We start from the raw sequence: 12,754 nt of genomic DNA, 5'->3' as shown, positions 1-12,754 counted from the left end.
AGGGCCTTGATATGCAAATGTTGTTAATTGATTATTAATGCTGATGAAGTCATGTGTATGTATAATCAATAAAGAAGTGTTGCAACTACAAAATGGTTGTGTTACTGGAATACAAGGTTAGAATGTGCAATCGCCACACCATCCATTACATCCAAAACAAAAGGGTTTTCTCTGAGACATTTTGCCATCTGTCACATTCCAGAAAGCTGTAAGAAGATGGTGTGAAAAGCAGGAGATGGCCAGTATGAGCACAGATAATGATCTTACCTCACAGTCACTTCTGGTGATAAGATAAGGCTTGATGTTGTGATGGAACCTGATACTAGTCACGTGATCATCCATCCCTGTAGAGCCCTGTGTGTGTTTCAGCTAGGGTTGGTATGTAACCTGATGCACCATCAATGCATCTTGGGCAATTATGAAATTGGTAGGAAAATCTAAGTTGCCCTCCACTTCCCCTCCCCACTTCCCCCTCACCACCAACCATTTTACCAGGATCAACAGGAAGTTTTTTTTTTTTTAAAAAAAAGGCTCAAAATTTCTGGACCAATAGGAATAAGTTCCCTCTCCATTCACCTTTTTTATTATAAAAATCCGTGAACCTTGTCATTCAGGCTCTGTACACCATATTTAATGGATCGCCATGAAGTGTCAGAAGCAGCAGCAGTAGCAGCAGCAGCAGCAGAAGCAGCAAGGATCAGTCAGCACTCCCAGGTAGCATAAGAAGAAGACTGTCAGATTTGAAATTATTATTGTTATTATTAAACTTGTGTGCTAGTCCGAGGCTCAAACTCAGGATCTTTGCCTTTCGCGGGCAAGTGCTCTACCAACTGAGATGCCCAAGCACGACTCACACCCCTTCCTGACAGCTTTACTTCTGCCAGTACCTCGTCTCCTATCTTCCAAACTTTAAAGAAGCTCTCCTGTGAGGACGGGGCATGAGCTGTGCTCGGGTAGCTCAGATGGCAGAGCACTTGCTCGCGAAAGGCAAAGGTCCCAAGTTTGAGCCTTGGTCCGGCACACAGTTTTAATCTGCCAGGAAGTTTCATATTAGTGCACACTCTGCTGCAGAGTTAAAATCTCATTCTGGATTTTTATTATTATTATTCATTCAGTAATATATTCATTTATCCTTGTGTTTTGTTATTTATTTCCAACAAATCAATGTGCCCCTGATGTGGTATTATCAGAACTCTACCAGTATACTCATGTGCTGGACCTACCACTGTCTGCACCACAACAGTCCTCTGGTGGTCTTCCTGGTTCACTGAGCTATTCTGCACTGCCATCACAGCCACAGCAGCAGTAGCCACTGCTGCAACTTTCTCAACTCAATGAAACTCAGTTAAGTGTCACCAGAACAGTGCTATTTGACAATATGTATAATTTGACTGCAAGTGGCAGGTTTAGCACCTGACAGTGACTTCAATGTAGTAACTAAAATTTAGAAAGTCAAATATGTTGATGCTAGAGTGCAATATTTATGGTATGAATGGGACCGTCTGTGCAGTGTGATGGAGTACGCTGAGAAAAGTTGAAGACTCAGTGTGATCCATCCTACACACCTATTGAAATCCATATGTTTTGGAGCAAGGTAACAATAGTTAATATGTATGTAGAAGCAAGTCTGTAATTAGCTTCAGAGACACACACATTTATATAAAACATTGTAGCATTCTTAATTTACGTAATCTATACTGTGTGTTAATGATTGTTACAGACAGACTGAGCTACAGGCATCCATATGTTTTAGGTGCATACTATGATTTTGTGATCTATTTGTGTATTTCAAGGCATTGTAAATATCAGCTAATTACAATGGTGCATAAATTCATGTATCCATCCCATACCAAAGCCTAAAAATGTAGATCCGATAAGTATAAAGCCTGTAGAAGCCAACGTTATGGATAGAACGCCTGTGTGTCTAGTTGCTCCTATAACACTCATTACTATACAGGCCAAATCTGAGATGTATCGAAAGTAATTATTTGCAAAATATCGCAGAATATAATGATTGTAAAAATTGTGACAATGTATTTACATATATATAAATACACTCCTGGAAATGGTAAAAAGAACACATTGACACCGGTGTGTCAGACCCACCATACTTGCTCCAGACACTGCGAGAGGGCTGTACAAGCAATGATCACACGCACGGCACAGCGGACACACCAGGAACCGCGGTGTTGGCCGTCGAATGGCGCTAGCTGCGCAGCATTTGTGCACCGCCGCCGTCAGTGTCAGCCAGTTTGCCGTGGCATACGGAGCTCCATCGCAGTCTTTAACACTGGTAGCATGCCGCGACAGCGTGGACGTGAAACGTATGTGCAGTTGGCGGACTTTGAGCGAGGGCGTATAGTGGGCATGTGGGAGGCCGGGTGGACGTACTGCCGAATTGCTCAACACGTGGGGCGTGAGGTCTCCACAGTACATCGATGTTGTCGCCAGTGGTCAGCGGAAGGTGCACGTGCCTGTCGACCTGGGACCGGACCGCAGCGACGCACGGATGCACGCCAAGACCGTAGGATCCTACGCAGTGCCGTAGGGGACCGCACCGCCACTTCCCAGCAAATTAGGGACACTGTTGCTCCTGGGGTATTGGCGAGGACCATTCGCAACCGTCTCCATGAAGCTGGGCTACGGTCCCGCACACCGTTAGGCCGTCTTCCGCTCACGCCCCAACATCGTGCAGCCCGCCTCCAGTGGTGTCGCGACAGGCGTGAATGGAGGGACGAATGGAGACGTGTCGTCTTCAGCGATGAGAGTCGCTTCTGCCTTGGTGGCAATGATGGTCGTATGCGTGTTTGGCGCCGTGCAGGTGAGCGCCACAATCAGGACTGCATACGACCGAGGCACACAGGGCCAACACCCGGCATCATGGTGTGGGGAGCGATCTCCTACACTGGCCGTACACCACTGGTGATCGTCGAGGGAACACTGAATAGTGCACGGTACATCCAAACCATCATCGAACCCATCGTTCTACCATTCCTAGACCGGCAAGGGAACTTGCTGTTCCAACAGGACAATGCACGTCCGCATGTATCCCGTGCCACCCAACGTGCTCTAGAAGGTGTAAGTCAACTACCTGGCCAGCAAGATCTCCGGATCTGTCCCCCATTGAGCATGTTTGGGACTGGATGAAGCGTCGTCTCACGCGGTCTGCACGTCCAGCACGAACGCTGGTCCAACTGAGGCGCCAGGTGGAAATGGCATGGCAAGCCGTTCCACAGGACTACATCCAGCATCTCTACGATCATCTCCACGGGAGAATAGCAGCCTGCATTGCTGCGAAAGGTGGATATACACTGTACTAGTGCCGACATTGTGCATGCTCTGTTGCCTGTGTCTATGTGCCTGTGGTTCTGTCAGTGTGATCATGTGATGTATCTGACCCCAGGAATGTGTCAATAAAGTTTCCCCTTCCTGGGACAATGAATTCACGGTGTTCTTATTTCAATTTCCAGGAGTGTAAAAATAATATTTCCAATAAAATTGTTCTTATTTTCCACCCTGTCACTATTGTATCATAAAAATGCTTTATAGCTACAGCTCACTGGAGTGATGATGCTGATTTTCGTCCAAAGAATAAGCACAGATGTAAACTATTGCTACATACTGTGAGACAGTACTCACATGCACCGGCCTCCAGCCACTGCCAACAATGCTGTTGCATTCGCCACAGTCGTTGCAGGCATCTCCACCTCTGCCACCACCACACCTGCTCCAAAGTGCCACTAGTGTCTCTCTAGCATAAGTAGGGCAGTGCCCATCTTTAGAGAGAAAGAGATACAACCATGCTTAAGTATCAATAAGCTGACAATGTTCATGAAGTGACACCACCCATGTCAGCATGCCTTTGTAACACTTTACATCAGAAAAACACACACACACACACACACACACACACACACACAGTTTCCGTGCTTCCCCATTCCCCAATGGCAGCTTAGCAAGTTGGTTGGATTATGGTAATGGGGAAACATTTCAATATAGAAATCCAACACCTTACACACTAAGCTATTACAAGTATTGATCAACTCTTTTTTCACATTTGAATGCTGGCTGCTGTTGGAGAATGAAAAAGCACTGTCACTGTGTGTGTGTGCGCCTCATTCAAATGTGAGGCAACTGGTACGCCTTGGCCGTTGCGAAGGTATGCATACGTGGGCAGTGCTGCCTCATGACCATTTTCAGCCTTTTGAGACTTACGCTTACCTGTACCTTCTTCTCTCTGTGGTTGACCACTGTTGTACATATGCTAGAGAGACACTGGTGTCCACATCGGTGGTGGTTGTGGCAGGAGCAACTGTTGTGGCTGCAATAGTGTTAGCAGCTACAGCCGGGGACTCGTGGCTGTGAGAGCTGACTCTTGGTAAGTAGTGATAGTTCATACCCATGCTTATTCTTTAGATAAAAATCAATATCATTGCTCTCCAGTGAGCAGTGGCTATAAAGCATTTCGATGACACAATGGGATGGAGTGGAAAATAAGAACAGTTGAGTAGAAAATACTTTTTTTTATTTACATGTACATATATAAATTGTTAAAATTTTTTAGTCATTCTATTCTTCAATTTTTTGCAAATAATTGCTTTGTATATGTCTTAAATTAGGCTTGTATAACATTCAACCCAATAGGAGCAACTAGATAAGAAGGTACCCCATCCTTAAATTCAGCTTCTATGGACCTTATGCTTGTATGACCTACATATGTAGGCTTTGGTGCCACATGAATACAACCATTTATAACCTGTTCCCATTGTTTCATATTGCCACTGTGCTCACACAGATAGTTCACAAAGTCATAGTATGCAACTCTAACATATGGATGCCGTCAGTTCACTCTGCCTGTAACAATCTTTAATGCACAGTATAGGATGTGAAAATTAAGAAAATTACAGTATTTTATGTTGATTCCACCATTGCTTCTCCATACATATCGACTATTGATACTTTCCTTCCAAACATTTAGATGTCAATAGACGTATGGGATGAGGTGTAATCATTCATCATTTTAATGATAATTAAATTGAAACCCTTAGCTGCTGACAGGTGTTGTTGATATACATCAATGGGGACAGCTGAAAATGTATGCCCTGACTGGGACTCAAACTGGGGATCTCCTGCTTACATGGCAGACGCTCTATCCATCTTCATATAGTTAAAGGCTACCCAGCCATTGACCTTCTTCTGTGTGAATGCGCATGCTTTGTGTGAACTCTTATGGGACATGTCAGCTTAATCTGCTGCGAGTAATGAGTGAATGGGCAAATATCTATTAGGAACACTACAAATATAGGTTGTGGACTGTTGGGAATGTGGGTCTCACAGGAAGTGTGCAAGGGATAGGTCACTGCAGTCACACTATCCTCTGTGCCCTCGGTGGCTCAGATTGATAGAGTGTCTGCCATGTAAGCAGGAGATCCCTGGTTCGAGTCCCAGTCGGGGCATACATTTTCAGCTGTCTCCATTGATATATATCAACAACACCTGTCGGCAGCTAAGGGTTTTGATTTAATTACCATTTCATTCTAGAGAAGCTTACCTGTTCTTTCGGGAACAGGTATCATCTTCATATAGTCACCATTGTGTTATCCATGTGCTCCATCATACTGCATAGATAGTCCCAGTTTTAACAAAAATACTGCATTGTAGCACCTACATGTCACATTTTCTCAATTTCAATTGCTACATCAAAGTTACTGTTACGTGCTAGTCTCACATTCACTCATTTACATCCACTGGTAGTCAAATTATATGTGTTGGCAAATAGTTGTTTGGTGAGTTGTGGAAGTTGCAGCAGTAGCTTCTGCTGCTGCGGCTATGGTGGCAGTACAGAATAATCTGATTAATCAGAAAGACCACCAGGAGGCTGCTGCGTTAATGCAGACAATGGTATATGTTGAACATACAAGTATCCTAGTCCAGCAGTTGTGCTAGTTCAACATCAGGGGAGCATTGCAGTGTTGGAAACAGATAACAAAACATAAGTATAAACAAATATATTAATAAATGAATAAAACAATAATACTAATACTAATAATAATAATAATGTACTGGAGAATGTAATGTACTGGAGAATGATGAATACAAATTATGTCTTTTGGAACAGACAAATGTAAGAAAAATAGCATAGTCAAGGGAAAACACACTAAACAACAAGATTACATATTGGATAACCACAGAGACTGCATAGAAGCGATGGAAAAAACAGATGCCTATAAATATCTAGGATACAGACAAAAAATAGGAATAGATAATACAAATATTAAAGAAGAACTAAAAGAAAAATATAGACAAAGACTACAAAAATACTGAAAACAGAATTGACAGCAAGAAACAAGACAAAAGCTATAAATACTTATGCTATACCAATATTGACCTACTCTTTTGGAGTAGTGAAATGGAGTAACACAGACCTAGAAGCATTCAATACACTTACACGATCACAGTGCCACAAATATAGGATACATCACATACATTCAGCAACAGAAAGATTCACATTAAGCAGAAAGGCAGGAGGAAGGGGATTTATCGACATAAAAAACCTACATTATGGACAGGTAGACAATTTAAGAAAATTCTTTCTAGAATGAGCAGAAACTAGCAAAATACACAAAGCAATCACTCATATAAATACATCGGCTACACCACTGCAATTTCATAACCACTTCTACAACCCTTTAGATCACATAACATCAACAGATACGAAGAAAGTAAATTGGAAAAAGAAAACACTACATGGCAAGCACCCGTATCATCTAACACAGCCACACATCGATCAAGACGCATCCAACACATGGCTAAGAAAAGGCAATATATACAGTGAGACGGAAGGATTCATGATTGCAATACAGGATCAAACAATAAACACCAGATATTACAGCAAGCATATTATTAAAGATCCCAATACCACAACAGATAAATGCAGACTTTGCAAACAACAAATAGAAACAGTAGATCACATCACAAGCAGATGTACAATACTAGCAAATACAGAATACCCCAGAAGACATGACAATGTAGCAAAAATAATACATCAACAGCTTGCCTTACAACATAAACTTATAAAACAACACATTCCCACATACAAGTATGCACCACAAAATGTACTGGAGAATGATGAATACAAATTATACTGGAACAGAACCATTATAACAGATAAAACAACGCCACATAACAAACCTGACATCATACTCACCAATAAAAAGAAGAAATTAACACAACTAATCGAAATATCCATACCCAATACAACAAATATACAAAAGAAAACAGGAGAAAAAATTGAAAAATACATCCAACTGGCTGAGGAAGTCAAGGACATGTGGCATCAGGATAAAGTTGACATTATACCAATTATACTATCAACTACAGGAGTCATACCACACAATATCCACCAGTACATAAACGCAATACAGCTACATCCAAACGTATATATACAACTACAGAAATCTGTAATTACTGATACATGTTCAATTACCCGAAAGTTCCTAAATGCAATATAACATATACCGTACAGTTAAAAGGAAGTCACGCTTGATCAAGGTCCGTGTCACTTTCCATTTTTGACCAGACATAACGTCTGAGAAAAGAAAGAAAGAAATAATAATAATAATAATGGATGGGCAAATACTTAGTTTCAAAACTGACAGTCTTCTCCTTCTTATTCTACTTCAGGGTACTGGATGATCCCTGCTGCTGCTACTAGCGTTTCACAGCAGTCCGCTCACTATCGTGTACCGAGCTTAAATGACAGGGGTCATGCAGTTGAATGTTTATATTAACAAAGGTGAGAGGAGTGAGAACTTGATGCCTATAGGCCCAGGAAAAGTTTTTCTGTTGGTGCTGATAGAAAGGGGAGGAGGAGGGTCACTTACATTTTCACACCAATTTTATCACGCAATTGCACAAGCTGCAAGTTATATATTGCCCTTGACTGTACCATACACAAATGACCTACAGGTGTGGTCGATCAAGTGACCAGCATTGGGTTGTATCCTGGCCTTGAAATTAAGAAACCCAATTGCCTCAGGTGTGTTGGCAGATTGCCCAGAAGCCATATCTTATCACCAGAAATGTTGATAACGTGTCCTGCTTTCCTTGTCGTGGAGAAATGTACTGTGCAAGGAGAATATGGCATGCAAACACTATATGAAAGGTCTGTGAGAATTCTCTAGGATTAAAAACAACAAAGAACAATAAGAATGCATGAGTTTTGACGCATGTAGCTTGACATCCAACAGGAAGGTACACTGAAGAGTCCGCTTTGCTTCACTGAAGTGTGTGAAATACACTCCTGGAAATGGAAAAAAAAACACATTGACACCGGTGTGTCAGACCCACCATACTTGCTCCGGACACTGCGAGAGGGCTGTACAAGCAATGATCACACGCACGGCACAGCGGACACACCAGGAACCGCGGTGTTGGCCTCGAATGGCGCTAGCTGCGCAGCATTTGTGCACCGCCGCCGTCAGTGTCAGCCAGTTTGCTGTGGCATACGGAGCTCCATCGCAGTCTTTAACACTGGTAGCATGCCGCGACAGTGTGGACATGAACCGTATGTGCAGTTGATGGACTTTGAGCGAGGGCGTATAGTGGGCATGCGGGAGCCCGGGTGGACGTACCGCCGAATTGCTCAACACGTGGGGCGTGAGGTCTCCGCAGTACATCGATGTTGTCGCCAGTGGTCGGCGGAAGGTGCACGTGCCCGTCAACCTGGGACCGGACCGCAGCAACGCACGGATGCACGCCAAGACCGTAGGATCCTACGCAGTGCCGTAGGGGACCGCACCGCCACTTCCCAGCAAATTAGGGACACTGTTGCTCCTGGGGTATCGGTGAGGACCATTCGCAACCGTCTCCATGAAGCTGAGCTACGGTCCCGCACACCGTTAGGCTGTCTTCCGCTCACGCCCCAACATCGTGCAGCCCGCCTCCAGCGGTGTTGCGACAGGCGTGAATGGAGGGACGAATGGAGACGTGTCGTCTTCAGCGATGAGAGTCGCTTCTGCCTTGGTGCCAATGATGGTCGTATGCGTGTTTGGCGCCGTGCAGGTGAGCGCCACAATCAGGACTGCATACGACTGAGGCACACAGGGCCAACACCCGGCATCATGGTGTGGGGAGCGATCTCCTACACTGGCCGTGCACCACTGGTGATCGTCGAGGGGACACTGAATAGTGCACGGTACATCCAAACCATCATCGAACCCATCGTTCTACCATTCCTAGACCGGCAAGGGAACTTGCTGTTCCAACAGGACAATGCACGTCCGCATGTATCCCGTGCCACCCAACGTGCTCTAGAAGGTGTAAGTCAGCTACCCTGGCCAGCAAGATCTCCGGATCTGTCCCCCATTGAGCATGTTTGGGACTGGATGAAGCGTCGTCTCACGCGGTCTGCACGTCCAGCACGAGCGCTGGTCCAACTGAGGCGCCAGGTGGAAATGGCATGGCAAGCCGTTCCACAGGACTACATCCAGCATCTCTACGATCGTCTCCATGGGAGAATAGCAGTCTGCATTGCTGCGAAAGGTGGATATACACTGTACTAGTGCCGACATTGTGCATGCTCTGTTGCCTGTGTCTATGTGCCTGTGGTTCTGTCAGTGTGATCATGTGATGTATCTGACCCCAGGAATGTGTCAATAAAGTTTCCCCTTCCTGGGACAATGAATTCACGGTGTTCTTATTTCAATTTCCAGGAGTGTATGATGAGACAACAAATCTTAGCTATCTGTGAGATGGTCCATAGTACATAAATGTACACAGAGGAGGCAAAAGTCATGGGATACCTCCTGGTATCTTACCGGGCCTCCTTTTGCCCAGTGTAGTGCAGTGGCTGGGACTAACATGGACTCAGCAAGTGGCTGGAAGATCCCTACAGAAGTACTGAGCCATGCTGCCTCTATAGCCGTCCATAACAGCGAAAGCGTTGCCGGTGCAGGATGTTGTGCACGAACTGACCTCTCGATTATGTACCATAAATGTTCAATGAGATTCATTTTGGGTAATTTGGGTGGCCAAACCATTCGCTCATATTGTCCAGAATGTTCTTCAATCCAATCACGAACAGTTGTGGCCTGGTGATGTGGCATATTGTCATCCACAAAAATTCCATCGTTGTTGGGGAACATGAAGTCCACGAATGGTTGAAAATGGTATCCAAGTAGCTGAAATTAAGCAGGACCCAATCCATTCCGTCTAAACACAGCCCCAGCCTGCACAGTGCCTTGTTGACTACTTGGATCCATGACTTCCTGAGCTCTGCACTACATTCGAACCCAACCATGAGCTCTTACCAACTGAAATCGGACTCATCTGACCAGGCCAAGGTTTTCCATTCGTCTCGGTCCGACCAATATGGTGACGGGCCCAGGGGAGGCACTGCAGGTGACGTCGCGCTGTTAGCAAAGGCACTCGATTCGGTCGTCTGCTACCATAACCCATTAACGCCAAATTTCGCCGCACTATCCAAAGGGATACTTTCCTCGTGCGTCCTTCATTGAGTTCTGCACTTATTTCACGCAGTGATGCTTGTCTGTTAGCGCTGACAACTCTTCGCAAACGCCGCTGCTCTCGGTCGTTAGTGAAGGCCGTCGGCCACTGCGTTGTACGTGGTGAGAGGAAATGCCTGGAATCTGGTATTCTCGGCACACTTCTGACACTGGATCTTGAAATATTGAATTCCCTAACGGTTCCCGAAACGGAGTGTCCTATGCGTCTAGGTCCAGTTACCATTCCAGGTTCAAAGTCTGTCAGTTCCCGTCGTGCAGCCATAATAACGTCGGAAACCTTTTTACATGAATCACTCGAGTACAAATTCATTGCTCTTTTGCACCTTGCCGGCCGAAGTGGCCGCGCGGTTCTGGCGCTGCAGTCTGGAACCGCGAGACCGTACGGTCGCAGGTTGGAATCCTGCCTCGGGCATGGATGTGTGTGATGTCCTTAGGTTAGTTAAGTTTAACTAGGTCTAAGTTCTAGGGGACTAATGACCTCAGCAGTTGAGTCCCATAGTGCTCAGAGCCATTTGAACCATTTTTTTTTTTTTTGCACCTTCTGTACGCGATATTACCGCTGTCTGTATGAGTGAATATCGTTATACCATGGTTTTTGTCACCTTAGAAAGAAAAATGCATGCAGCTTTAAAGTCGTACTTGCCAGTTTAATGTTTTAGTTTGTAGTACATGTGCTAAATATTGTAACACATTAGTTCACTTGATTTGTCCCGTGTCACAAGCACACACTCTGTACACAATGTAATCAAATGAGATCAAATAAAAAAAAAACAAAAAAACAAAAAAACAACGGGTACAGTAATTTATTCGTCATATCGCATTGCTTATGTACTGTAACGACGCTGTTGCCAATAATGGAATATTCTCAATGACTAGTCGACGATACAAATAAATATATGAAGTTCCTTGCAATACTCGACGCCCAATTACATTTTATTAACAGCCCGAATGGAAGGAAAGTGGCAAATGGAAACAAGAACTGTGGTAGAGCCTCATGCGAGTAATGTACCAATTTCTTTTCTCAGTTTAGTGTCATATATAAGGGTAATGAATAATGCCTCCTGTGATCGCTTTCGGAATTATGCTACTGTTTCATCGTGCAAATTAACGATGAAATTTGGCAAGCTGAACAATTTAATGCAAGTATGTAATAGAGAAGTTATCAGTGACACGGACGCACTTAATAATCCGTTAATTATTGCAACTCACTCAGTCTTTCTGAGGTAAAGTAATATCTGTGTCTTCCAACTGGGCATGGAATGTGGGAGAAGTTTTACGTTTGTCAGCATGTGCTCCCACATTTTTGATCTGTAATTAACGGTATGGATTAAGTGGAGTAAAAATCTGTCCACGGTTTCTTCATGGCAGATTAAGGCACATAATGCGGAAGAGAAATGGCTGGTAAGTTGCCAATGCGTTTCCTGAGCGCGCTCAGCCGGTCCTCCGTATGATTTTGTGTTTTCCACATAGCTTTATGTTAAATGCGTGGTCAGAATTAGCAAAGAAATGATGGAGTAATAATTAACAGTCAGTGGCAGAAGCTTGGCGAAAAGGATGTTAGACACATTTATGACGAAGCAAAATATTATTCATTTCAAACATACACTCCTGCGACATGCGTTACGCACCTGCGAGTCCAATTGCCAATGCCCTAAGGAATGCCGCGCCGTTGAGCGGTATGTTACAGAAGAAGGTGAAAAAGGATAATCTGCCACCAAGTACTTTTCTAAGAGAAATGATTAAGTTCTTCCTTTTTTGTACACTACGCAGCTAAATAACAGAAAAATTGAATGACCGTCTCTAGTTTTCTACTAACAGTGAGGAAATATCCACAATGGGCGCAAAAAATATTCGCAAGACACAACTACATAACGGCACCATTGACCAGTTCAATTTCTTAAGCAAAATATAGATTTCATTTGTCGTCTTGAAACTCAAGCGCAACAACTGAAGTTATAGAAAAGATATAGATTTGTGTTTCGTTACCGTACCTTATTTTTAAAACGCTGGCGTGCTGTGAGCGGAGACATCATCAGCATCTTGAGTGCAAGTACTGCTACATGGAAAAGGTATGCCTTAAACACAGGATTACTGACGGTCAGCAGAGCGTCCGCAGCAGCCATGCTTCGCAACTGAAACACTTCTGCCTACAGAGGCGCTCCTGCGGCAGGCAGGTCTACGCTCCCAAGCCTCCGTGTCTCGCGTGCGGCCTTGACACTCATCCTACT

General features: G+C 44.2%; 1 protein-coding gene across 1 annotated transcript in view; it reads right to left on the bottom strand.

Moving 5' to 3' along the window:
- Positions 1-12,693, bottom strand: part of LOC124620341 (microsomal glutathione S-transferase 1-like) — a 33,104-nt gene extending 20,411 nt beyond the window's left edge. Inside the window, exon 1 of the mRNA XM_047147018.1 lies at positions 12,518-12,693. Coding sequence (XP_047002974.1) covers positions 12,518-12,649 — 132 coding nt within the window. The 5' untranslated portion in view covers positions 12,650-12,693. The remainder of the gene's footprint in view (positions 1-12,517) is intronic.
- Positions 12,694-12,754: the final 61 nt, after the last annotated feature.

Source organism: Schistocerca americana, chromosome 1, assembly GCF_021461395.2.
Source record: "Schistocerca americana isolate TAMUIC-IGC-003095 chromosome 1, iqSchAmer2.1, whole genome shotgun sequence".
NCBI lineage: Eukaryota > Metazoa > Arthropoda > Insecta > Orthoptera > Acrididae > Schistocerca > Schistocerca americana.
The sequence above is the reverse complement of the archived record's forward strand: the minus strand, read 5'-3'. Positions and strand labels throughout refer to the sequence as shown.